This window comes from Chrysemys picta, chromosome 19 (genome assembly GCF_011386835.1).
Source record: "Chrysemys picta bellii isolate R12L10 chromosome 19, ASM1138683v2, whole genome shotgun sequence".
In the NCBI taxonomy this organism is placed as follows: Eukaryota; Metazoa; Chordata; order Testudines; family Emydidae; genus Chrysemys; species Chrysemys picta.
Genome location: NC_088809.1, coordinates 23642835 through 23669215, shown reverse-complemented (window position 1 = coordinate 23669215; position 26381 = coordinate 23642835). Strand labels below are relative to the sequence as shown.

Sequence of the window (26381 nt, the reverse complement as noted above, 5' to 3'; positions counted from 1 at the left end):
CTGACCTCCAAGCCTGTGGGAGCAAGGCAGGCCACATTTCCTAATGACCTTAGCCGGGTTTAGCCACAGGCTGCAATCTGCCCAGCCCTGTGCAATGGGGTTGTCTGCTTCATTTCTCAAGTCAGTCTTTCTTAGTGGCGTATCTAAGAACTACTCCTCTGACCTTGCAGGGGGAGTTAAACAGACAGAGAGGCCTTGTCCCATCTAACTTCCTGGAAGCTGTTTCTCTGGACGGAGGAATGACTGAGGGGCTTCATTTGGAAGACCAAGACACATGTGCAGTGAATGCCGAGAGTCAGGTAAGGTGACATGGTAGCTGATCAATGCAGAGGACTCTTGTGACAGAAACTGTTGTTACCATGTCCACATAAAAGGACGTCCAGTAGTTGAGAAATGGGAGAGATACAAAACTCCAAAGTGACCAGAGGTGTGGAGTGGAGGGCATGAGTGCAGCCCACCCCATCTCCTGCAGCCACTCAGGTCACTGCACTTTGCCTAGTGGGTTTTATCACCCGGAGCAGCTCAGGTGTTTGGAGGGAATTATTAGGGCCACTTGTTAAAGGAGGGGAGAAGCCTCTAGGCAAGACAATGCTTTGAGGACTTGCTCCCTTACTGCTGCATGGTGGTGAGTGTGACACACCTGAAAACCCTCTGGGACATCCCCACACACACCTTTGTGAAAAGGATGTAAGGCCACGAGAGCGCCTCTCAAACCCAGGAAACTCACAGCCAGAAAATCCTGGCTCAGCCGCTCCCTCCCCTGCTTCCTGGCACAGCCAGCCTGCTCTCCCCAAAACAGACCCCATTCTGTGCTGCCTTACCCCCCTGCAGTGCCTCTAGCCACTGATTGCCAGGGGAAGTCCACACTTAGTTGGGCCCTAATTCTCAAAGGGATCTCAGAGCTGTCAGCTACCTTTGGGAAATTACCTCCATAGCTCCCCACTCCCTGAGTGCCAGAGATGTCAGAACTGTGCATTAGCCACAGGCCTAGTCTGGCACCAAGCCTCGGTCTGTGAACAGGCACATACCCCTGACTGCCCCAGTTCCTAGGATTTTCTGCCTCTTAAAAGAAGCTGGAACTATTAGTGTCACCCTAACTAAATCCTTCCTGGCTTCCCTGCCTCCTGCTAGTCCTGCACCAGCCCCCCCAGCTCCTGCCCTCCTCCATGGCTCAGCCACCCCCTGCTCATTTGCCTTTGCCTTCAAACACACTAGAGTCTCCACAAGCCTCCCTCCCCAGCTACTGCACCATCTCCCTCATTCTGTAATGTCTGTCTGCTCCAGTGCCTTGATTTCCTCCCCAGTCAGGGAAGGTGCTGTGCCTGCTTTGCACAGGCTAATTGCCCCATCTTCTAAAGCCAGCCCAAAGCTGGGCCCCCTCAGCTGCTGGTCATGGATGTTCAGATTCCTTTGACCCTGATTTGAAGGGCTTGTCTGCTTGGGAAACGTTTACCAGTTGTAGCGGTTTAATTTTACAGGTCTAGTTGGAGAGCTGTAGTTACACTAGTACCACTCCCCTTTGGCTTTTTCAGTGTAGCTTAAACCACTTCCAAAGTGACAAAAGGTAAACTGAAAATACCTACTCTGACCCTGGAAGAAGGGGGCTCCGCTAGTTACGGATATCAGTTTAAATTCACAGTACAACTTTCCTTAGTCTCTGCATTCCCCAGTGTGTGAATGGACACAGATTAGGGTAGAGGGCTCTGCATAGCTCTCTTAAACTGATGTCCCCGTGCATCAAGGCATACTAATCCCAATTAAGGTCCAGCTGTTTTTAATGGCTCCGTATCTATGTGGCTTGGCACGTGGTTCCAAAGCTGGGGTAGATGGAGGCTGTGTATTTGGGGAATCAATTGTTAGTGATTGAACTTATTACATTCCAGGATTTAACTGGTAATAGGCTGCCTGCTGTACACGGACATGCTTCCCACGTCTACCCATTCCAGTTCCTCCCTGATATACATTCCTCCCAAGTGGACCAGTATTTACCTTTGTTCCCCTCCAGGGCTGATGTCAGCTCACATTTATATCAAGCTCCATACATTTTTGAGAAAGTTACCCCAACATCCTTCCCAGTTCCCTGCTGCGTTTATTAACATGAACATTGAGTATGACCCGTTTCGAGGTCAGGGCACCATGTGCTAAGAACTGTGTATAAATATACAAAGACATGGTCCCTCTCCTGAAGAGTTTATGTTCTCCGGGTGTTTCGCATTTGAATCTTTGTCACACATTGTATAGCTTGAGTGAGTGATTACAGGGGGGAACCAGGAATAGGACACTGAATTCTATACTTGCCCCAGCTTCCCCAGGTGTGGGTATAAATTCTGATCATGGCGTAAGTGCCTAGATAGGTACGACAGAATGACCACCTTCTTCCCATAGTTAGTGTCTTATGAGGCTAATTAATGAATGCACTTGAATTGCCCCAGGATCTTCCAGTGAAAGGAACTAGAGAGAGACACGTATGAATACAAAGTTTGACTCTTGGTGGTTGAGAACTTGAATCCTGAAGCTGCTTATGGCTGCCTGCCACATTCAGTGATGTCACAGGCAGGTAGCCGTGACCTCACCTTCACTTGCATGGCTGAGACTGCACTGGAGGAGGAGCCAATTAGAAAGCTCACCAATGGAAAGAGGACATTTGGCATGAGTCTGACTGGTGGCCCTGATGGATTAATAGTTATGGACCCTGCTTTGTCCTTTGAGAAGCAGTTGCTGGCTGTGAAGTGGTAGGCGACAGGGTTTGTCTCACTACCCTAGTGTTCCCTTAGCATTGTGTCTGCAGAGTGCCCACCTCTCACTAAACTCAGAATTTGTATATCCTGACGGTTGTGTCCGTTGCAAAACAACGTGGTATCGGATTGAAAGGGCACTGCTGGGAGGCTCCTGGCAGTGAATGTCTTTACACACTCCCCTAAATTACCAGAAGAAATATAGCAATAAAGCTTCGGTCCAGGACCCTTGAGCTGCATTCTTACTCCGATTACATAGTATAGCCTCCCCCCGCCAGGTATAGCGTCATTCAAATGAAATAGTGAGCACCAAAAGGCAGGAAACGTAGAAGTGAAGGTTCTCCTAGTAGCACTGAGCTGCCTACATTGCATGTATTCTGTGGGCTCAGTCCTCACCCCTTGTGAATCAATGTAGAGTCATTGACATCAACCCAACTACATCTGGGGGAACTGAGGATTGACTGTAACCAGCTAGCATATTTGTATAGGCCTACTCTTGTGTTGGTTAAAAAGGGTTAGCTGGCATGGCTTTAAACACAGCCCATTTGCTGAGGCTAGACCTGGCCGGGGAGAGGGAGTGGGTGCTGGGGAGAGTGAAGCTCTCGCATTTCCTGCTACCTTTGTTCGTTTCCTGCAAAGCTGGGTCAGCAGAGCTGAAAAAGCAGCAGCGAGACAGCATCACTGGACTCTTGGGGATGAGATTCCTCCTGCCAGGTTGCCTAGCTGCAGCTCTGAGCCATTCTGCCGGCTTGGGCGGGGTCACTGGACACCATGATGTCACAACAAAGCTGTGAGCTTCATTCGGCCCTACTCAGATCTTAGCAGCTCATTAGAAGTGATTTTCCAATTGCTTATAACTTTCTGCATTAAGCTCCCCCGCCCACCACCAAGCAGGGGCCCAGCCCCTCCGTGAGGACGGTTTCCAGACAAAGCAGAGGAAGGAGGATGAGTTATGTGAATCACTGGTGATTAAACGGTTCGTACAATTCTGCCAACATGGGGGATATTTTTAACTCTCCAATAACTGAAAGAGATGAAGGGATTTTGCTTAAACTTTCAAACAACTGTCACTTCTGGACTCAGGCTAAGCACTGAAAACTCATCCTCAAAGGGAAACTCCCTGAGAAGTCCTGAGCGGGTGAAAACAGGATGCAACCGTGAAAATCCCATGGTGACGTCAATGATAGTTGTTGCTATCAAGGAATTGCTCTAATGGGTGTACTTTGCATCAGTAATATGCAGATTCTGTCAAAGACTGAGATTTGTAAAGCACCTTTAGAAAGTATTCCATTCTAATTGATTTAATCTATTTATTTCTGCCCATATTATGCACCCCTGGCGGTTATATTCTTCAGAGAATGAGGAAAAGAAGAGTCCAGTGATAGATAAGAATGATACATAGAGAGAGAGAGCAACCATGTAAGTGTATGGGAGAAGGTCTCCTTAATCCCTTGCCTGGCCTGCCCTGCAGCCAGACTTCTCTCCTTCCCCTGCTGTGGAGTGGCTGGCTGCATGAGGCTCATTACCAAAGAGAAGCCATGCTGTGAAGTGCAGTTGTTTGGAACAATTATCTGGTGGTTTTGGGGACTGTGGTATGATGCTGGTTTCTTAGAAATAAGAGATAGAAAGGGCCTGCTTTGTCCTTCAGGCTGGCCCCTGCGAGGGCAAGGTTATTCTCTGCACAGTAGTTTATGGTGCTTTACCCAGACTGGGTGTAGCTGTCCCATGTGATGGGGCTCCTACCTCCGCCTGCAGGCTGATAGTTTCCCATATTCAGCTTGCATTTTTCTTTGCTCAGACTTCTCCTATTCCTCCTCATTGTGTTCCCTGGGGCTCCCGTAAACAATCCAAAGACTAGCAAATTGACCAAATAGGTCATGCGGGTGGTGCTAGTCCCTAAAATTAACCCCGGTGGATAATTGTTCTGTTTGACAGCACTCACAGAAAGGATTGCAGCTGTGGGGTGTGACTTCCTGCACTCCGCCATTTGAAGGGTGCAGGGGGAGCAGATTTATTGTGTTTTTCCTTTTTAACATTTGATTTATCATTTCAGAAAAAAATCATGAGTAACAGAGAAGAGAAAAGGCTAACATGATTGTTCGTTTTTGCAACACTAACACTGTTTATCAAGATCTTTCCAGAGTAATTTTTCTTCATTTCTTTTCTTGGAGAAATATCCAGAACTGAATTTCCATTTGTTACTTACCAGTTGAGTCCACTGCCTCTATGTAATTTAGAGGGTGTGTGTGTGTGTGTGTGTGTGTGTGTGTGTGTGTGTGTGTGTGTGATTCACTAGAGATGGCAATCAGAAGGACTTGTGACCACAAAGACAGTTAGTCATGTCCTTCTAACTGATGGAGATTTGATAATTGAATTGATCTATTCAAATATAGTACAATAATACTGTTGTTATAACCTATTGTCTATCAGCCCTACATGGCGAGAAGACGTCCTACAGTTTATAATTTAACGGACAAGGGCAGAACAAGATCTAATGGTTGGAAGCTGAGGTTAGACAAATTCAGGTTGGGAATAAGATGCCAAGTTTTTACATTGAGAGCAGAGAACAATTAGGACAAGTTACCCCGGGATGTGGTGGATTGTCCATCATTTGGAGTCCTTACATGAAGACTGAATGTTTTTCTAAAAAATATGCTGTAGCTCAACCAAATATGTTGGGCTCGAGAGGGAGATGTTCCCTGGCTTGTGTTATGCAGGAGGGTCTACACTAATATAATGGTCCCTTGTGGCCTTAAAATCTATTAAATCCATGAACAGCAACAAGCCCCTGGTTATCTGGGATGCTGGAAAGCAATGTTGTAGTCACGGTGCTTGCTGTTAACTCATTGGATTTGGGAGCAGACGTGCATTTTGCATCGGTACCAAACCAAATTCTCTAAAAGGTTCATTTAGCTCTTTCTCGGGAATACTGACTCCACTTTTGTCACACCCCCTCCTAAACAATGGCCTCTTTCCATGTAACACACCCCACCCCACCCCACCCCACCAGATGTTCAGGAGATCTGACTCCCTAGAAGTTGTGTTTCAGCTCATCTTATAATCTGTTCTTCTTGGAAATGAATGAAGTGTCTGGAATAACTAGAGGTGAATTTAACTCTAAAGAAAAAGAGACCATGAACAACTGCCTTTCCGGTTAACTGTTAATGGCACAGAGCAGTTCAGCAGTGGGGTGACGCAGGGATGCTAAGTCTGTTATTTCGACACAGGAAACAGGCTCAAGACTGCCAGTCATATGAGCCTCCATTTCTGCTTTTATGCAGCAGCAGAGGCTTTTTTTGTAACATGCTCCTGGTAGCAAAGTATTCCCGTGCCCAAGTGACACTAGACAACAGCATTCTACGAACACAGTCTTCTAGTCGCATTTCCTCTGCTTGTCTCCAGAGACAGCCTCTGTGCTCTTTGCTAATACCCCTCCCTAGGCAGAACATCGTGCTGTCTAGATCACTGACCCATGCTCTTCCCAGGCAGAGCAGGATGATTTAGATGGGAATTGGTCCTGCTTTGAGCAGGGGGTTGGACCAGATGACCTCCTGAGGTCCCTTCCAACCCTGATTGTCTATGATTCTCTGATTCTGTTAGCTAGACACTTCTAGCCCCCGATTCATGAAACCACTTGTGCCTGTGCTTAACTCCCATTGACTCCTATGGAACCGAAACTCAGACTGGGGGCTGTCCTGAATAGCTAAGCTTTCCTGACCAGAGCGTCTAGTGATGCAGTTTCAGAGCAGCGTGCTGGTGACGAACCCACCTCTGCTCCTGCCTGCAGCTGCTCTTTGGGTGACTATGCTGTAGTGAGTACAACTGGAAGCTGGAAAGATGAGTCTCAGACCTGACAAGTCAGTGGCGATGTTCAGTGCCCATCCAGGAGCCGTAGACAGGGCAGAGGAGGGCAAAGGCTGGTTTATTGTGATAGGCTCCACAATGCATTAGCAGCCCAGGACGGCTAAGGGCATGGCTGAGCTGGAAAGTTTCCTGATTTTTGGAAGCAAGTCGTTTTTAAGTGAGGTGAAACTTGGGCTACACAAGAGGAACCAGACTCCTGCAAGGGGCACAGTCGTCTGGAAACTGCCTTAGAGTCTGTCTACACTGCAGCGTAACCCCGGGCGTGGACTCAGAGTTGAGCCCAAGCCCCCCTTCCATCTACACACAAATTGTCTTGGACTCAGGCTCAGACCCAGGATCCTAGGACCCCGAGAGGGTGGAGGGTTCAAGCTTGAGTCAAGCTGGGATCTAGGGTTCAGGCCCCATCATTCTATAGTGTAGATGCAGCCACCCCAGACTCGGGTTCTGGGAGTCTGCCAAGAGTATTCCATAATCCCATAGGCCAACTTCCTTTGTTCTCTCTTTCCCAAGAATTGCCAGTTGACTCCAGGGAAATGGAAGCAACTCCCCCTTGTTGTATTACAGCAGCTCAGGAAATCAGAGTTTAACCCTTCCATTTTATTCTGATCACCAAGCTCCAAATACCCCTTCAGAGAGCCTTCTGCGTTTGAAATGGACACTGACCAGAAGCGCGCTGCTTTATGCTTGTGGGAGCATGGCCAGACTTGGGAAATCTCTGCTGTGGGGCCAGCAAAGCAGTGGATTTAGGCGATGTACCAGGAATGACCACGCATAGCAGCAAATAGCGAAGAAGCTGGCAAATTTACTGGCCGGTGACCAGGGCAGGGAGCGGATTACGCAGCTCAGGACTGAGTACAGGGAAACCGGGGACCGGAGCGGCACCTTGGGCAACTCGCCGACATCATTTTATGAGGCATTTAACCAGGTGCTGAGCACGGAGCCAGCCTGGGGGCTGATGGCAGGCAGCAAGTGAGGCCACCAAAGCTGACACTGGTCCCAGAAGAGGCTTTGGAGCAAAAGCAGCTGCAATACAACCTGGGCTGTACTCAGAGGAGCTTTTTGGTGCCACAGGAGGAACCACCGTGGCACCTGCAGCTGAAACGGAAGAGGTAGAAGCCGTCCTGGAGCCTGGTAAGTTTCTGGCTCCATGTTAATGTCTATTAATATAAGAATGGGATGGATTTCTATTCTGTGAACTAATGTAAAAGTTATTACTAGCCCTGGCTATCAGCGTGTATCTGCTGATGGCAGATTGTATGGCAGCACCTTGGTGTCTCACCAGCAACCCTCGTCCTGCCCCGCCATGTGGAATTCAAAATGGTAACCACAAAGTGCAGACAGTAAAAATACCTTGAGAAGTGAATTTCTACTGGAAAGGTGCACAGTTTTGCTAGTGCTTTCCTGTGTGTTGAAAGTAATAACCTTACATTGCTATCCCTGTAAGCACACCGCCCTGTGACCACTCAGGGGTGTAATGAGCCACCTGAAAACCGCGAAGGGGAGGCGTGTGGAAACGTATTCCATTTACAAATCTAGTCCAGTTCAGTTTGAGGGCGTCCATGCAGTCCATGGGCGCTGAAATCATTTGTCCCAAATACAACTGGGGTTTGACGTTTTCTCCAGGGAGGGGGATGGCCATGGAGTTCTGTGTGTTTGCATTGAGCCATAACAGGCTAAGCTGCATGGAAGCTAATGCAGCATCCTGTTGGTTCCCTCATGAAGCAGGTAGTCCTAGAGAAGGTTGTATTTTCCCAGCCCACCTCAGTAGCTGACCCGCCCACTGCACTCGTAGATGTGCTGTTCAGTCACCTCTCTTTGCCAATCAGGCACCACAAGAACTCTTCCGTCCTCCAAAATGCGGAATGCCAGAAATGATAGAAAAACCTTGTGCAGTGTATGGCCACCGACTCAAGTAGTTCTGCAATTTTAAGGGGAGGAAAAAGCAGCTGTAATTTTTAACTTACCATTGTCTCTGGACATCTTCGCTGCGATTAACCAGGCTGTGTTCAGGGAGCGTCTGTGGTCTGTAGCATCCCTCTCACAATGCATTGAAGTTCGGTTTGGAAAAGTAACATTTTATATCCTTGAAATTCCACAAGGATTCTTCCTGTGCTCCTGCATGTGAGAAGAAAACCCTCGGTGTCTGGTCCTCTGCCAGGCCCCTCGCCCCCTACTGGCTGCAGCACCTCCACAGCTCGCCCACAGTGCAGCAGAAGCCTGGACCAACGTACCTCCACAGACCGTTCCAAGAGGGACTGTTTCCGTGATCAACTGATGGCTGAAGTTCTGGACAGGGCCCACAAGCAGGTCCAGAACCACGGGCAGAGGGACTTGCGGCGAGAGGCAGGGGGAAAGGCTCAGGCTGCCTTTGAGGACAGGTTTGCAGCTTAGGAGCAGGCACTTTCTTTGTAGTTCCTGGACGAGAAACGGCGGCTAAGGGAGGAGGACGGAGCTCAGCAGAAAGAACGTTTTGAGTGGCTGCTATCGCTAACAGGCTCCTGCTTCATCCCCCACACCAAGGCCCGAGTCTCCTCGGCAGTTCCCCATGCAGCAGTCCAGAAACAACTTGGACAACGCCATGGCTGGGTGGCCCATGCAATTGGGCCCAATGAGCGGCAGGCCAGGGCAACTGTGGCACATGCAGCCCTCCGTATTGCCCGTGGATGCCTCTCCCACTCCTCCCCCACGCCAAGTGTGCAGCACATGTGGAAGGAAGGGAAGGGGGTATGGAGAGCCAGGGGATATGCAATGGTAGGGGGATTCTGTCTTGAACATGGTTTCACTGTTTGCATTTGTTCATGCACTTTGTTCTCTTTTTTAAAAGTTTTGTTGTTGCTGGTGTTTTGGTGTGCTAATGGCAGCCGGGCCATGTTTATTAGTTTATTGCTATCACCGCATCACATCATACCGTGTGTATTTCACATAATAAAAGTAACACATGATCAGGGACAATTGCCAGACTTTCTTTATCAGTACAGTTAGCTACATCAGTCACCTTACGTCAGTGGTTTTCAAACTTTTTTTCTGGGGACCCAGTAGAAGAAAATTGTTGATGCCTGCGACCCAATGGAGCTGGGGATGAGGGGTTGGGGTGTGGGATGGGCTCAGGGCTGGGGCAGAGAGTTGAGGTGCGGGGGTGAGGGCTGCGGGATGGGGCTGGGAATGAGGGGTTCAGGGTGTGGGAGGGGGCTCTAGGATGGGGCAGGGGATTGGAGTGCAGGAGGGGGTCAGGGCTCTGGGCTGGGGGTGCTGGCTCTGGGGTGGGGCTGGGGATGAGGGGTTTGGGGTGCAGGAAGGGGTTCAGGGTTTGTGGGGGGCTCAGGGCTAGGGCAGGGGATTGGGGCATGGACTTACCTCCAGCGGCTCCCAGTCAGTGGTGCAGCTGGGTGCAGAGGGTGGCTTCTTGCCTGTCCTGGCACCGCGGACTGCGCTGCGCCTGAAGTGTCCAGCAGCAGGTCCGGCTCCTAGGCGGAGGCGTGCAAGTGGCTCCGCGCAACTCCCGGCCAATGGGAGTGCAGAGCCGGTGCTTGGGGCACGGAACCCTGTGCCCCCCCCGCCTAGGAGCCAGACCTACTGGCCACTTCCAGGACGCAGCGCAGTGTCGGAACAGGTCGGCACTAGCCTGCCTTAGTTGGGCAGCACCGCCAACGGGACTTTTAACATCCCAGTCGGTGGTGCTGACCAGAGCAACCCAGTGCCTGACATGCTGCAACCCAGTACTGGGTCATGACACCGAACTTTGAAAAACGCTGCCTTACATCAACCCATACTGTGTATCAACCCCCCACCCCTACCCCCATTTGATATTCAGTGAGGTCATTCATAAGTACATTGCATGGCAGTCAAGCCCCTCCCCCCACACACACAGCTCTGAAACCCTCCACAAGCAATGAATCTTCCACCCCCCCCACACACAAGAACAATCATACAGGTACCATCCCCCTCTTCCGTTGGGCCAGGCAAGCCCACGCTGTGGGAGCACAAAGCATCCCTGCCTTCTGGTGCCCAGTACATCCAGCTCCAGCGTTGGGAGCTGCACTTCGTGGCTGAGCGTCCCGATTCAGCAGCCCCTCGCTGTCCTAGGCCCATTCTGGGGAACTGGCTCCCTCTGGCTTCACAAGGGTTGTGAAGGGCACAGCAAGCCTCTGTAATGCATACAGCATTGATGACACGGGTCTGTAGACATCTCCAATGGGATTTCAGTCTGCCAAATGCACATTCAGCAACCATTCCACACCTGCTGACAGTGTAATTAAACCGTCTTTTGCCAGGGCCTCTGAGATCAGAGTATGGATTTATAAGCCAAGGCAAAAGTGGGTACACGGGGTCCCCCAGAACACCGATGGGGACAGTAACTCCGTTCATGACAATGTAATTTGGTGGGAATAGTGTCCCAGCCTGTCCATGAATGTAGACTCCCAATCGGCGAAAAACCCTGGCATCATGACCTTTCCCAGTGCAACCTGCGGTGACACTCATAACTTGCCCTCTGTGGTCCACCAAGGCCTGTATAACAATGGAGTAGAACCCTTTGCGGTTTATGTGCTCGTGTGCTCCTTGAAGAGGGCAAACTATGAGCACACGAGTCCCATTAACAGCCCCAGCACAGTTTGGAAACCCCATTTTCTCAAAGGCAGCAACTACTTCAGGAATATCTTTAATGCCCGCCACCTTGGGGTAAACCACACATCTGATTGCCTCAGATATCTTTACCCACAGTCGACTTTCCAACCCCAAACTGGTTTGCAACAGACCTGTAGTAGTCTGGGGTAACCAGCTTCCAGATGGTTATAGCAACCTGCTTCTGGACCACCTTGGCTGCCCTCATGTACGTGTCTTCACACTGGAGAGCCGGGGCAAGCTGCTCACAGAACACTAGAAAAGTAGCTTCCTTCATGCAGAAGTTCTGGACCCACTACTGGTCATCCCAGGTCTGCAAGACAATGTGGTCCCACCAGTCTGTCCCTGGACCTGCTCCAGAAGTGCCAGTCTATAAAAGGGATATCAGTGGATGTACTGAGCGTTATAAGCAGCATCAGCCACTTTGAAACTTCCATGTCTGTGTCCTTCTCCTCCATCATTTACTCTGTCAGGTGCCTTCAATGGGTCAGAAAACACCACTGAAATATCCACCAGTGTCTCACCGAAGCTGTGCATGTTTCCTGAAACAGGAGTGAAAGTGCAAGTGAGAAAAGTTCTTCAAACAGCACCCCCTCCATGTTGCTGGGACTGCACAGACAGTTGGGCAGAATGTATTGGTGGGCAGTTCAAAATTCCTGTAATGTGCAGGGTAGACAGTCAAGTTTTCCCCTCAGGGTACCATCAACAAAGGTCTAGAATGGCCACATTTTGGGCGGGTGCTAGGAAGTCTGGAATGCCGTTGGATGGACTCAGATCTGCGTGTTGCAGTGTGGATGCCAGAGCCCCGAGTTCACGTCCAGGTTAAAGACCTAGGGTTGGCAATCAATGTAGCCCCTTGAGCTCTGGGGTCTGAAACCCAGGTCTGCTAACTCAGGTCCCATTGCCGCTGGGCTTGTGTTGCTGTGTAGACATACTCAGACCGCGCTTCACAGAAGCCAGCATGCTAGGCAGGGAACTGCCTACGCTAGCCAGTGGGAGATGCTGTGAGAGGGGTGTGCGCGGAGCCCCTCCCTCTCCTGGAGTCAGGCAACTGTCTCTGCTAGTGATTCTCAGCTGGGACCCCACGTTGGAGTTAAGCACCTAAGGTGATTTTTGCAGGTAGCTTGGTGGGGGCAGGGAAAGGACGACCTCTCATAATGTTTAGCCCAGTGGTTCAGCTACTCCCCCTGGGATTTGGGAGAGCCCCTGAGAAGGAGAAGGGATTTAAACTGGGCTCTGTTACCACTGAGGGAAGTGATCTAACTCTAAACTATGGGATATTCTGATGTGGGGGCCCCACAGCCACTTCTGTTGAAGCTGTTCCACTGTGAATTAAATCATTAGACTCCTCTGGGCGAGAGAGCGCAAGCACAGCATGGGACTGACTCTAGCCTTGTGGTCAGTGTGCTCCCTCGGGATGTGGGAGACCAGGGTCCAAGTCCACTGCTCCAGTTGCTCTTTAATGATAGAGCCAGAGTGAAACCATTTCAACAGGAGAGAGGGAGGGCGGCCACCCCTCCCCCCATCAGAGTATCCCGTAGCCCAGTGGTTAGAGCACTCGTGTGAGAGGTGGCAGATTCCGATTCAAATCCCTCCTCATCGGGTGGGGACTTGAACTGGAGGTCTTCCGCATCCCAGATGAGAAGCTGAACCACTAGGCTAATATCTGTGGGGGCTTCCCCTTGCCCCATCCCACTGGTTTGTGTGATCTCCCCTGAGGGGCTGGTCTGCTGGGCAGCCTGTAAGCACACACTGAGTTCCGCATGTAATTTAGGCAGCCGAATACAAGGGGCAGGCAGCAGCGTGTATGCGGACAGGCAGAAACCAAGGCACCGAGGGAACGTTTTACTTCAGAAACAGAGGCGCCAAGTGAGTTTAGGCACATAGGGTCAATGGGAGTTTTGCAAATCACACTGGAGCCTAAATCTGGGACTTTGTACTTTTGTGACCCTAGGCCAGAGTGACTTAGGAGCCCACATCCCGTTGTCAAAAGCCCCGTACGGGTTTTGGAGTCCATGACTCACCGTGAGACCGGCTGCCAAGACATGGAAGTGCTACCTCCATAATTTCTCTTTGCATGAAGGACTGGAGTTTCCTGCTTGAAGGGGGCGGGGGGATCTCAGCCTGTGAAGGGCCTTACTCGTTCTTAGGGGAGAGGCTCCAGGAGCCAGGATTGCCCCCACTGTTTGCTGTGATTCTGTACATTGCAGTAATGCCCAGAAGGCCGAGCCCCATTGTACAGTGTGCTACACACCCGATGTGCTTGGCTGAAGTTGGGCGCCTCTTTGTGATTGTTGCTGATTGCCCCTTCCTTACTGCTGGAAACTCAGTTGTTTTATGGTCACTTGCTCCAAGGATTCCCTCTATGTCCAGGTCCATGATTAACTCCTCCCTGCCCATCACGTCGTATGCTGCTTCCCATAGTTACTATTGGCCATGGTTGAGCTGTGATTGGTGCTGAGGGACCCTGAAAAGGCTCAGAGCTCAGGTTTGGCCCAGCAGCTGCTGCTATGGGAGAGTTCTAGCTGTCGCACATGCTTGGCCAAGCAGTTTGCCCCTGCACAGGCCCCACATACATCCCTCCCCATCAGGCCCTGGGCTCCCCAGTCTGAGGAGAGGCCTCGTGGCACACCCTGTGGCCCAAATGTTTAGTGGGTAGCCCACAGGCTGACCCCCTCAGCAGCCTTTAGGGCACAGCCTTGAAGGCCTGCTTCCCACCACCACCACCCACAACCCTCTGTTCCTGTCACCCAAAGGCAGATGGCTGCATTGTCTCCAACTCTCAGCGTGTAGCCCAGAATTTACCAAGGGCTGTGCAAAACCTGATCCCATGCATGGGCTTGGTTGGTGCTGGGGAGAATTTTAAAGCCACTTGAAATGGCCTGGCTGAATTTGCTGGGGAGGTGGCCTTTGCTGGAAGAGATGACCAGCTCTAAACATGGGCTGTCAGGGTTTTGTCTCATTGTATGGCCTTTCTGTGGCAATGATGTCACTGCTGGGGTCTAAACTCTTCTCTCTCTTTTGTTCACTCTTTTCCTGTTTAGCTGAATTCAGATGGGCCTGGTGAACAGAGGGACCCCTTGCCTAACATTCCTGAAGTGCCACCTTCCTGCACTCTCATTTGTGACCCGAGTCCAGACCAAGCATCACTGGAGACTCTTGAATCAAGTGACCTGTCCACTCAGAGTAAAAAGAAAAGAAGCTTCTTCTGCAAGGGGAAAAAGCTCTTAAAGAAACTAGGGCCCAGTAAGAAGAACTAGAAAAGGATGTTGCTGATCTCCGTAGGCCTGTCTGGAGGCCCAGGCAGGGAGATTTCTGACAAGGCCTCTGCAGCAAACTGACCACCGCAGAGAATTGGAATAAGGAAAAGTGAACTTTAATTATTAAAGACTTGGAATGGCTCCAGCCCTAGGCCTCCTTCACCTCATCTTCACATAGAGCCCTGCCGCTGTGGGACTGCACACTCAGTGTAGCGAGTGTCTGGGCAGAGGTAGTGCTCCTGCAGCTGGGGCAGTGCTGGAAGGGGCCTGGGAGCTCGGGTGCAGGTACCTGGAAAGGGGCCTGGGCGCTCGGGTGCAGGTACCTGGGAAAGGGGCCTGGGAGCTCGGGTACAGGTACCTGGGAAAGGGGCCTGGGAGCTCGGGTGCAGGTACCTGGGAAAGGGCCTGGGAGTTCGGGTGCAGGTACCTGGGAAAGGGCCTGGGAGCTCGGGTGCAGGTACCTCGGAAAGGGGCCTGGGAGCTCGGGTACAGGTACCTGGGAAAGGGGCCTGGGAGCTCGGGTGCAGGTACCTGGGAAAGGGGCCTGGGAGCTCGGGTGCAGGTACCTGGGAAAGGGGCCTGGGAGCTCGGGTGCAGGTACCTGGAAAGGGGCCTGGGAGCTCGGGTGCAGGTACCTGGGAAAGGGGCCTGGGAACTCGGGTGCAGGTACCTGGGAAAGGGGCCTGGGAGCTCGGGTGCAGGTACCTGGGAAAGGGCCTGGGAGCTCGGGTGCAGGTACCTGGGAAAGGGCCGGGGAGCTCGGGTGCAGGTACCTGGGAAAGGGGCCTAGGAGCTCGGGTGCAGGTACCTGGGAAAGGGGCCTGGGAACTCGGGTGCAGGTACCTGGGAAAGGGGCCTGGGAGCTCGGGTGCAGGTACCTGGGAAAGGGCCTGGGAGCTCGGGTGCAGGTACCTGGGAAAGGGCCGGGGAGCTCGGGTGCAGGTACCTGGGAAAGGGCCGGGGAGCTCGGGTGCAGGTACCTGGGAAAGGGGCCTAGGAGCTCGGGTGCAGGTACCTCAGAAAGGGGCCTGGGAGCTCGGGTGCAGGTACCTCAGAAAGGGGCCTGGGAGCTCGGGTGCAGGTACCTCGGAAAGGGCCTGGGAGCTCGGGTGCAGGTACCTCGGAAAGGGCCTGGGAGCTCGGGTGCAGGTACCTCGGAAAGGGGCCTGGGCGCTCGGGTGCAGGTACCTGGGAAAGGGGCCTGGAAGCTCGGGTGCAGGTACCTGGGAAAGGGGCCTGGGAGCTCGGTGCAGGTACCTGGGAAAGGGGCCTAGGAGCTCGGGTGCAGGTACCTGGGAAAGGGCCTAGGAGCTCGGGTGCAGGTACCTGGGAAAGGGGCCTGGGCGCTCGGGTGCAGGTACCTGGGAAAGGGGCCTGGGCGCTCGGGTGCAGGTACCTCGGAAAGGGGCCTGGGAGCTCGGGTGCAGGTACCTGGGAAAGGGCCTAGGAGCTCGGGTGCAGGTACCTGGGAAAGGGGCCTGGGAGCTCGGGTGCAGGTACCTGGGAAAGGGGCCTGGGAGCTCGGGTGCAGGTACCTCGGAAAGGGGCCTGGAAGCTCGGGTGCAGGTACCTGGGAAAGGGGCCTGGGAGCTCGGGTGCAGGTACCTGGGAAAGGGGCCTGGGTGCTCGGGTGCAGGTACCTCGGAAAGGGCCTTGGGAGCTCGGGTGCAGGTACCTGGGAAAGGGCCTAGGAGCTCGGGTGCAGGTACCTGGGAAAGGGGCCTGGGTGCTCGGGTGCAGGTACCTCGGAAAGGGCCTTGGGAGCTCGGGTGCAGGTACCTGGGAAAGGGCCTAGGAGCTCGGGTGCAGGTACCTGGGAAAGGGCCTAGGAGCTCGGGTGCAGGTACCTGGGAAAGGGCCTGGGCGCTCGGGTGCAGGTACCTCGGAAAGGGCCTAGGAGCTCGGGTGCAGGTACCTGGGAAAGGGGCCTGGGCGCTCGGGTGCAGGTACCTCGGAAAGGGCCTAGGAGCTCGGGTGCAGGTACCTGGGAAAGGGCCTGGGCGCTCGGGTGCAGGTACCTGGGAAAGGGGCCTGGGCGCTCGGGTGCAGGTACCTCGGAAAGGGGCCTGGGAGCTCGGGTGCAGGTACCTGGGAAAGGGCCTAGGAGCTCGGGTGCAGGTACCTGGGAAAGGGGCCTGGGAGCTCGGGTGCAGGTACCTGGGAAAGGGGCCTGGGAGCTCGGGTGCAGGTACCTCGGAAAGGGGCCTGGAAGCTCGGGTGCAGGTACCTGGGAAAGGGGCCTGGGAGCTCGGGTGCAGGTACCTGGGAAAGGGGCCTGGGTGCTCGGGTGCAGGTACCTCGGAAAGGGCCTTGGGAGCTCGGGTGCAGGTACCTGGGAAAGGGCCTAGGAGCTCGGGTGCAGGTACCTGGGAAAGGGCCTAGGAGCTCGGGTGCAGGTACCTGGGAAAGGGCCTGGGCGCTCGGGTGCAGGTACCTCGGAAAGGGCCTAGGAGCTCGGGTGCAGGTACCTGGGAAAGGGGCCTGGGCGCTCGGGTGCAGGTACCTCGGAAAGGGCCTAGGAGCTCGGGTGCAGGTACCTGGGAAAGGGCCTGGGCGCTCGGGTGCAGGTACCTGGGAAAGGGGCCTGGGAGCTCGGGTGCAGGTACCTGGGAAAGGGGCCTGGGCGCTCGGGTGCAGGTACTTTGCAGTAGTGTGCCCAGATCCAACCAGCTCTCAGCAGCACCAACTCCTTGTAAATATTTTAATGTCAAAGAAGATACTCTGGCTGTAATTTTGCTAACTGTCCCGATGCGTATGAAGCACTCCTTTGTTGTAAGACTGAGACCCCGTTGACTAGTGTGCCCTGGCGTTTCTCTCTTCCGTTCAGAGGAGGCTGTTGGCGACTCCTGCACTCCCTGAAATGAGGGTTTGCACTTGATTCTCCCCCGCCGGCCCCTTGTGCTGCCTCTGGGCTGATGCGTTAGACATTTGTATTTGCAGCTGTGCCTGGGAGCCTCCTGCCTGTCTCAGTCGCGCTGCGCTGCGACAGTTCACCAAGAAGGGAGGAGTAGATTGGGGGGAGGGCAGAAGCTTCCGGAAAATGGGGGGGGGAGGGGACAGAGTGATAGGAAGGGGAGTGAGGGGTGGTACTGAGACTTGGCAGGGAAGGGGAGGGTCAGCCACGTACAGGCTGGGATGGAGGGTCCTGGGTGCACCTGCTGGCTTCCAGGCCCATTCCAGCCCTCTGGGTCCCACTCTCACCTCAGCCTCCCTTGTCGTCGTCCCCCCCCCCTCCCGGCATGCACAAGTTTACACGGGGTGGCATCACCACAGTGTTTCCATTGTGAGGGCACTAGTCCTGCCCCCCGCCCCCCCTCGGTTCCAACAGCCCTGGAGTCAATGCCCCAAAGCATTTTGCAGTAGGGGATACATTAAATAGCTTTGCATCTCGGCAGGGCTGCTGGCAGAGTTAGCAGGAGTCTGCTGGAGTCACATTCCTGGCGTTTGCAGTTGGTGCATGGCAATTGCAGTCAGCCGGGGATCCCGCCTTATTTGACTTGTCTGCTTATTTAACTATTGACTGGATTGTTTCGATGTTTGTGTGATCCTGACGGTGTGTGTGTCTGGAGAGCGGAACTGGGAGCAAAACCCCGCCAGCGAGTTTGCAGCTGTTTTCATAAGAGACACCATGTTCCTTGCATTGGGAATGCATCCCGTTCTACCGCCAAGGAGAGTTTTGTAATACATGGCTCTATCCTTTTATGGCAGCGTTCGTTCCTTTGCATGTTTCAGGTGGGTATTTGTTTTGAGCAAGGCAGTTATGTTTGGTATTTGAATGACACTCAGCCACGGGTGTTGGTGATACAGTATGTTTGTATTTAAAATCAAAATTTATTATAATAAAATCTATTTTCACAAAAATACACTTTTTCTACAAAAAAGGGGTAAATTCACTACTGCTTATTTTTCCCACCCAACCCCCCGCCTTCCCCTTCCAAAACAAGAGACAATGGGGTGCTCAGAGAAAGGTTGTCCAGAGATGCACTTGCTACCCCTGAAATCAGACCAGCTAGCCCTGCCCTGAGGAGAGGACATGCTGAGGTGGACATGGTGCTGCAAGAGGCTAAAACAACAGTAGGTGGGCGGGGGAATGACAATCGCAAGCACTGCTGTATGTAGCACTCAGCGTGGACAGGGGCATGGCATGAAGGGGGGGCGGAGTTTGTTCTTTCGTTTTCTTTGCTAATGGCTGTCCAAGTTCATGTCGGTGTCACAGCAGAAGTGAGTCTCTGGGAGGGACTTGAATGAGGAGGGGGTGGTGGACTCTTGTGGTTCAGCTGTGGGACGGGCGTTCCACTCATAGGGTCAGTGTGGAGAAAGCATGAAGATGTTTGTGTGAACACAGGTGACTGGGGGACCCGAGGTTGGCATCATGGATTGGAGGGTGGGGTGTGAAGTGACAAGAAACAAGGGCCCAATGTGGGGCAGTTACATGGCACTTTTGCAGGGCGGTGGGGGGGGAGGGGTTGGGTACAAAGCTTAAACTCAATGCTGGGGAGGAAGGGAGGCAAATTCCGAAAAGGGAGAAAGGGTCAGGACGAGGCAAGGACGGTGGTGTCATCATTAGCACTTGGGATGGAACTGGAGCGGGGCAGTGTGGATGTTAGGGAACTTCCTGTGATCAGGATGAAGAACAAGGGACCTGAGCAAGAAAGGAATGGCGGTTCTTTCTCTTGAAAGATCTGTGGAAGGAGCATGAGGACCTGGACCCTTTTTGGCTATGAGGGACACAGGAATCTGAAAACACACCTTGGACACCTTCACTCAGAGCCAGCGCCACTGGGGTGCATTTCTACTGGCTCACTCACTCAGGAATGAACTCGATGCCTTGAGTCTGCACTGGATTCAGCGACTTGTAAATGGGTGCAGGAGGTGTCCAGTGTTCTCTCTAAATTTTTCATCCACGTGCGGAATGAATTTTGCTATGGGGACCAGATCGAGGTGATGTGCGGATCTGCGCCACCAGTAGAAACAAAAAACCTAGATATTTTTAAAAAAAAAACAACAACAAGGAATCTGGTGGCACCTTAAAGACTAACAGATTTATTTGGGCATAAGCTTTCGTGGGTAAAAACCTCACTTCTTCAGATGCATTTAAACTTTTTAAAGTTACCATAGGGATAATTACTCCAGCAGGACAGGTTAGGCATTTTAGAACTCACTACTCAAAGTATTAAATGTAAGCGTACAAAAGAAATAAAAATTGTGAAATGCATTGACCAGTCAAAAAACTAAAACAACACACTTTTGCAAGAAATATCAAGTAACAACAACAATATAAGTATGTGTTAGGAGGTGAGGGTGAAAGTCAATGTGTGTGTGTGTGTGTGTGTGTGTGTGTGTGTGAAAGAGAGAGACAGTGTGTGTGTGTGTATGTGAAAGAGAGAGACAGTGTGTGTGTGTGTGTGTGTGTGTGTGTATGTGACAGACACACACATTGTGTGGGTATGTCACGGAGTTACTAGGGCGATGCTCTGGAACTACTCCATATAAAGCCAGTCAGGACTCTGGGAGAGCCGCCTCCTCTCTCTGAGCGCACTGTCACCAGGGTAAGAAGCTTACACAGCTTCGACCTTCCTGGGTCTGACCTCGGAGCATTCAGCATCCCCTTCCAACTGCAAAGGAGAGAACCCCATGGATTCCTGGGGCACTTCCCTGTACACGAACAGCAGGAGGGGTAAATACTTGTCCCCGTCCTGCAGATGCTGGTCCATGAAAGTCTTCAGCATCATCTCCAGGGTCTCATTAAACCTCTCCACCAGCCCGTTGGACTGAGGGTGATATGCTGAGGCCCAGGTGTGCCGGACCTCACACTTGTCCCACAAGCGCTGGAGCAGGGTTGACAAGAAATTGGACCCCTGGTCTATAAGGACCTCCCAGGGACCTTCTGAAAAGGCTCCTCTATGACAGGCAAGTGTCTCAAGGCTGCTTTACCCTTGTCCCGGGCCTTCCCCACCCTCTGGCAGAGGTCGCAGGACCTGCAGTATTGCTGGACTGCATCGCAGACTCCGGGCCAGTAAACATTCTGTAGCAACCTCTGCTTGGTGCGCTGGATCCCCTGGTGTCCTGAGAGAGGGACATCGTGGGCCAGGTAGAGTAGCCTGTGGCCGTACTTCTGGGGCACCACCAGCTGCTTCCAGATCCCCCACAGTTCCACTTCCCCTGGGGGAGCCCATTCCCGGTACAGGAATCCCTTCTCCCACAGGACTCTGTCCCTGCAGCCTTCCCCATGGTCTGTGCCGCACTGAGGCCAGCCAGGTCCCTCAGCTTCTCTAAGGAGGGATCCTCCTGCAGCTCGGTCTGGAATTCAGTAGCTGGAGAGGGGAGTCAGCGTGTAAAGCGAAAATCGCATATAGTCAAAATTACATTGAGTGTAATGGCGGGCGGAATCGCCCGCACTACAGGTACAGTATTAAAATTGTTATTTTTCTTTTTTGTTTCTTTTTTGTTTTTGCCATCCGCGCAAAGCTGAAATCACGCATGTTAAATGCGCGTAAGATGCGACAGACCTGTATTTCTCTCTTGCTGCTTACGGTCACAGCCCTCCAGACAGGAGCGCTTGGATTCACACTCTCCTGGTGAAGAGCCCCCCTCTGGGCCTTGGCCACCCTCTGACCACGAGCAGCCCCCTTTTAGCTGCTTCCCCCTTTCCTGAGGCCTCTTGCACCGCTGGACAAGGCAGCCCTGGTTGGCAGCTGTCCCACCCTGGCTGTGTCTGCCCACACTTAGGTGGGGTCTCCGATCCCCCTGGGCTCAGCGCTGCCCTGGCTGTCCCAGTGAGGGCAGGCAGGGAACTCGCTGCTTTGCTCACAGCATCAGAGCCAGTGTGAGCCGCCTCCCCGGTGTGCAGGGGGGCGGGGAGCATCTCTCCCTCCCACTCAGCCCCAGGGCTCTGGTTACAGGCAGGCAGGTATCCTGGGCCTAGCAGCTCCTCCCCCCTGCCAGCCAGGTCATTTGCATTTTCACTGACTGCTTCAGTCTCAGCCGATTGGTTCCCTGGATTCAAATTAAAATCCTCGTTCATTACCGGAGCTGGGCCTGGATCCTGTCCCAAAGAGACACAGTCATCCCCCAACAGGACCTCACAGCCGGTATCCTGGAGAACCCCAACGACCAGCCAGCCTGACCCCTCCTGGGTCTGCACAGGGATCCAGGCCATAGGCTGGGTGAGGGGCTTCAGCCCGGGGACCTTCACCCAGGTCACACAGCCCTTCAGCATCTGCAGCTGCACCACCCGGGGCCTGACAACAATTCTCTCTGTCCCAGGATCTCACCACCCCATGAATGTCTCCCCATTGACCACCACCTTCTGCTCCCACTGGGAGTCCGAGGGGCCTGAGCCCGGGAGAGTCCATGCAGACATACGTGCTGGGAGGGACCAGGAGTGAGAGCCAGTCTGCCACCCCGCCCATCTGGCTAAACAGCTCTATGGCCTTGGGGTCCAGGAAGGGGACTAGACACCGGATCCTTTCTGCAGGGCCAGCCTGGTTCCAATTGCCAGCCTTCCCAAAGGCCCTGAGACAGGCATCTATATCTCCCCGCTCCTGAACCTGGGGCCAGGGCCGGCTTTAGGAAGGGCGGGGCCCAATTCGAACATTTTTGGCGGGGCCCCGGCAGGGATGACTAACCAAAAAAATAATGTAAAAAAAAGCCTTTCATTTCTTCCATGTATTATTTACTTTCCATAACTATATAAATAATAAAATTATATATTATGTACATTGCATCATATATGCTGTTGATCGGTTATTAATGAGCTCCGTTTCACGTGTGTGGGTCCCCGCCACTCCCTGGGGGTGTGCTAGGGTGACCAGCTGTCCTGATTTTATAGGGACAGCCCCGATTTTTGGGGCTGTCACACAGCTGGGCAATTTAACCCAGCTGGGCCGGGGTGACTGTCTCCCTGGAGCTGGGGTCTCAGCCCAGGTGTCTCTCTGCCCTTCCCCCTAGTCGCCCCCGGGCGAGGTGGGAGCGCCCCACGTTGCGTTCCAGCCCCACATTCACACCCACAAGTGCTGGTGGGTTCCAATCCCAGCTGAACACGCCCACCCGGCCCTAGTGCGGAGCAGAAGGGCCCAGCACTGCCCCACAGACCCTCTGGCTCTCCGAGCCCGCTCTTATCCATCACCGCAGCACGTTTGGCCCAGGCTGAACACTGCTGCTCTGTGCAGAGAGGCTGGCACTTCTCGCTCCTGCCGTAGGAGGGGCAGGTGCTGCTACCGACTGCTCCCCCTAACCCCGCCCTGCTGCGCTCTGGGGATGCTGCCCTGCTGTGGAGCTCTCAGGTGTCTTGAACTGGAATTTGTTTGGAGAGAAACTGCTAAGAAGCCTTATCAGCCCCGAGCAGAGAGTACCTGGGAGCCTGCCTGGGTCGGGCGGGTCTGGTACAGCCTCCCCCCAGATAAGGCTCTTCCCTGGACCTGCCACCCATTGGAATCTGGAACGATTCCCTCCGAGGTAACACCCGGGGCAGCCAGGGCAGGGCAGGGCACGGCCTGCTCCCCTGGAGCGTTAGGGCTTTCAGGAGTCAGAGGTGTCAGCGGAGCAGGTTGTGGTTGTACGTTAAAGCAGCGAAGAAAGTTAGGGGGGCAGAGGAATTGGGTGCTGTGGCCCCCCCATGCCTGGGGCCTATTTGAAAGGCAGCTGTCACACTGTCCCCTTTATCGGGAGTGCCCACTACACCCATCTCATGTAGTCCTCGGCACGGGGAGGGGGAGCATGTTCCCAGCTGAACGGCGTTTGTCCAGGACTCATCGACCCCTATTCCAGGATGGGGGAGTGACCTGAGAGAGAGGTCACCATGTAGCCTGCAATTATCAGTGGCTTCTGGATTCCTCTGGGAAAGGGTTAACCAGGGGCTTAGTTTAGTCCACACTTGGCTTTCTCGGCAGTGCTGGACTCTGGTGGCAGGGAGGGGTCCAGCTCGCACCCTTTCACCTGGCAGGGAAAGTGCCCTAAAGGTTAGGATGTTCTCACAGGCTGTCGTAGTTACTGGGACCTTGGCAGGGAGGATTGGTGGCTTGTGGGGCATCGGATGCCTCCCCTCCTCCTAGAGCTGTGCAGTAACCAGAACATTACCCCCGCGAGGAGAGGGTTTCGGGGACCCTGGGATCTTGGGAGCCAGGGCTTCTCTCAGCAGCCTGGAAGCCCAGGCCCCCCATCAGCCTGTCAAGCAGGTGGGCAGGCGGGCGAGCTGGCAGGGAGCCAAGCAGCTTTCCGTGTGAAACCTGCCTGCTTTCTGTCGGAAGGTTTGTCCAAATCGACGTGTTCCCACGAAACGTTTGGATTTTGACAAGCAGGCAATTTCTGATGGAAAAACAGTTCCACTGGCAAATTCTGACCAGCGCCTCTCCTGACCGCACAGCTCCCTGCATCTCTGCTGAGCATGGAATCCGAATGGACTTGACACAGGTGGTTGTGCCCTGGGATGCCATCTCAGCCCAGCTCCCCCAGTGCTCCGGCGCTCACATTCTCCTAGTGGTGACGTCTGACCCTGGGGAGATGAAAGGCCTCTGCAGGTTGTTTCCTGCAGTGTGAGCTTTGGCTGCAGGCTTCTGTCCCCAGCCATGCCAGGAAGGAATCTGTCTAGCCAGGCTGGGCGTCCTCCCTCATCTGTGGTCAGAGCTCACACGGGCCCTTCCAGTGACAAGGTGGCAGCATCTGGCCCTGGGAAAACAGACATCTGCTGTGTGCTCACCCCAGAGATTTCTTTCTTTCTGCAAACTGAAGAGGCCTCTCTCCTGTAGCCTCAGCAGAGGCTGCGAGGAGGCCAGCAGGCCCTGTGGCCCCCCGCAGACTGGGGGAGGCCCTGACCAGTAGCTCTAAAGGCCAGAAGACCCCACAGGACAGGTGGGGAACGGGACTGTGACGTTACGTTGCTGTTCCATGGTTCCTTTCTCCTCAGCTGAAGAAGAAACTGAGCCCTGAAGCAAGGCAGCAGACTGGCTTGTCCGTGCAGTGACCCAGTATTCACCAGAGGTGGGAGAAGGAACAGTGAGGCTGGTGGGCTCCTTCTTCTAAAAAGAAAACAAATCAGAGCATGTTTTTACATCCGGCTTTTGACTCCCCGGCCAACGGGTGTGATCGTCCCAGGTAGAAAAGTCAGCCTGTAATGCCCGGCTCCTGCTGGCTGCCCCTATGGAGACTCCACTTCCCCTCTCCTCCCCGTAAGGCAGGGGAACTGCCAGCCACTGCCTGGTACTGTCTGCACCCAGCAGCAACACTCCTCTGCCTCCCGCCGCCCTCTCCTCTGCTGAGGTCCCCCGTGCCCTGCCCTGGCACCCTGTCTGCTATGGGGTCAGACACGCGGGGAGAGCAGGGCAGGTCTGTGCCCTCAGCCCCGGGGCTCTCGCACAGAGCTCTGCCCGCAGGCCCAGCCCTGAACATCACGGCGTCAGAGGAGCTTCTCCCACTATCACGGCAGCTCCTCCTGTTGGTGCCCAAAGCCCGGGACTTGCACTCAGCCCCTGAAAGCAGGGCCGGCTCCAGGCACCAGCCGACCAAGCACGTGCTTGGGGCGGCACCTGATAAGGGGCGGCCAATCTTGGGGTGGTGGGGTTTTTTGGGGGGGGGGGAGTTTGGTCGCTGGGGGTGGGGTGGGTTGTTTTTGTTTCGTCGGCTGGGCGTGTAGGGGGTAGTGGGGGGTGGGATTCGGCAGCAGTGCTCCAGGGGGGGTGGCGGCACGGCGGGGCGCTCCGCGGGGGCAGGGGCGCTGTTTGGCAGCACGGCTCGGCGGTGGGGTGTTTGGCGGCACGGCGCTCGGTGGGAGATATGTGTGGCGGTGGGAGGGTTCAGCAGCACGGCGCGGCGCTCCGCGGGGAGGGGGTGTTCGGTGGCGCTCGGTGGGGGGGTTCGACGGCACGGCATTTGGCGGCGCTCCGCGGGGGGGGGTGTTCGGCTCCGCGGCGCTCCGCGGAGGGGGGGTGGCATCGCGGTGCTGAGGGCGTGTGTTATGGCGGCGCTATGGAGGGCGGCACTCTATTTTTTAGCTTGGGGCGGCAAAAAAATTAGAGCCAGCCCTGCCTGAGAGTTGGGAACATTGCAGCACAGCCCAGCCCCGGCTGCTGGGAGAGGAAGGCCACCCCACCTCCCTGGCCGGGAGAGCTGCCATGATCCCCCCATCTGCCAGCCCCAGTTGTTCCCTATGAATTTAAAGATGCGTTAGGCTCCTTGATTTCCTCGGCAGGACCAATGTTCTCATGAGTGTGTGCGCGCATTCCCCTCCCTGACAAGCATGCAAAGCTGATCCGTCCACGGCCGAGTTCTCAGAACAGTAATGTTCTTCTCTCTCTATTGAGCCCTGATGTATTAGAAGGTAAAACTCCTGTGAAAGGTGCGCTAGTAATGTTCAAAGCCGGCCGGCAATGCAGGTACTGCCACCAGGCTGCACGGTGATTCATCTCAGAGACATCTCATTAATTTAGCAAATACTGCCTGAAAGGAAGAGAGCGCCGGCCACCCAAACTGTTCACACAAATAAAATCCATATCAGACGCCGCTCACCTTTCCGAGGCGGCTTTGCCTTCCCCTCCCCTCTCCTCTGAAATGTGCGTGGATATAGGTGAGAAAGCAAAGGTGCACTCACACACAAACACACAGTGACACATCTATAATCATACAGTGCATCACTCTGCTCCTAGGATCTCAACAAAGTTCACCTCCGCTCATTAAAGGTGACATGGTAAACAATTATGTTTGAGCTCTTCTTTTTTTCTTCTTTATGGTGGATAAAGAAAGCATGAAAAGGCTGCTTTTTTTTTTAAATTGTTTCTTTCTTGTTTTTCACTTTAGACATACCCAGTCTTAGCTTCCCTGTTTCTGCTGGTGGGCTCCAGAGGGAGTTTTCTAATCCCTCAAACCAAAGGAGCATGACCACTGAATATTTAGCAAAGAGAGCTTTTCT

The 26381-nt window shown here is 53.8% G+C and overlaps 1 protein-coding gene across 31 annotated transcripts in view; it reads left to right on the top strand.

Moving 5' to 3' along the window:
• The window catches only part of TSPOAP1 (TSPO associated protein 1), a 174121-nt gene extending 159497 nt beyond the window's left edge, over positions 1-14624 (top strand). For 17 of the 31 annotated variants that reach the window (XM_065573152.1, XM_065573148.1, XM_065573147.1 and 14 more), the window contains 2 exons: positions 171-299; positions 14264-14624. In XM_065573152.1, coding sequence (XP_065429224.1) covers positions 171-299; positions 14264-14479 — 345 coding nt within the window. In that variant the 3' untranslated portion in view covers positions 14480-14624. Of the gene's footprint in view, positions 1-170; positions 300-4090; positions 4155-4788; positions 4944-14263 lie in introns of all 31 variants that reach the window. The other 14 variants (XR_010593833.1, XR_010593832.1, XR_010593829.1 and 11 more) reach the window with 5 other exon arrangements.
• Positions 14625-26381: the final 11757 nt, after the last annotated feature.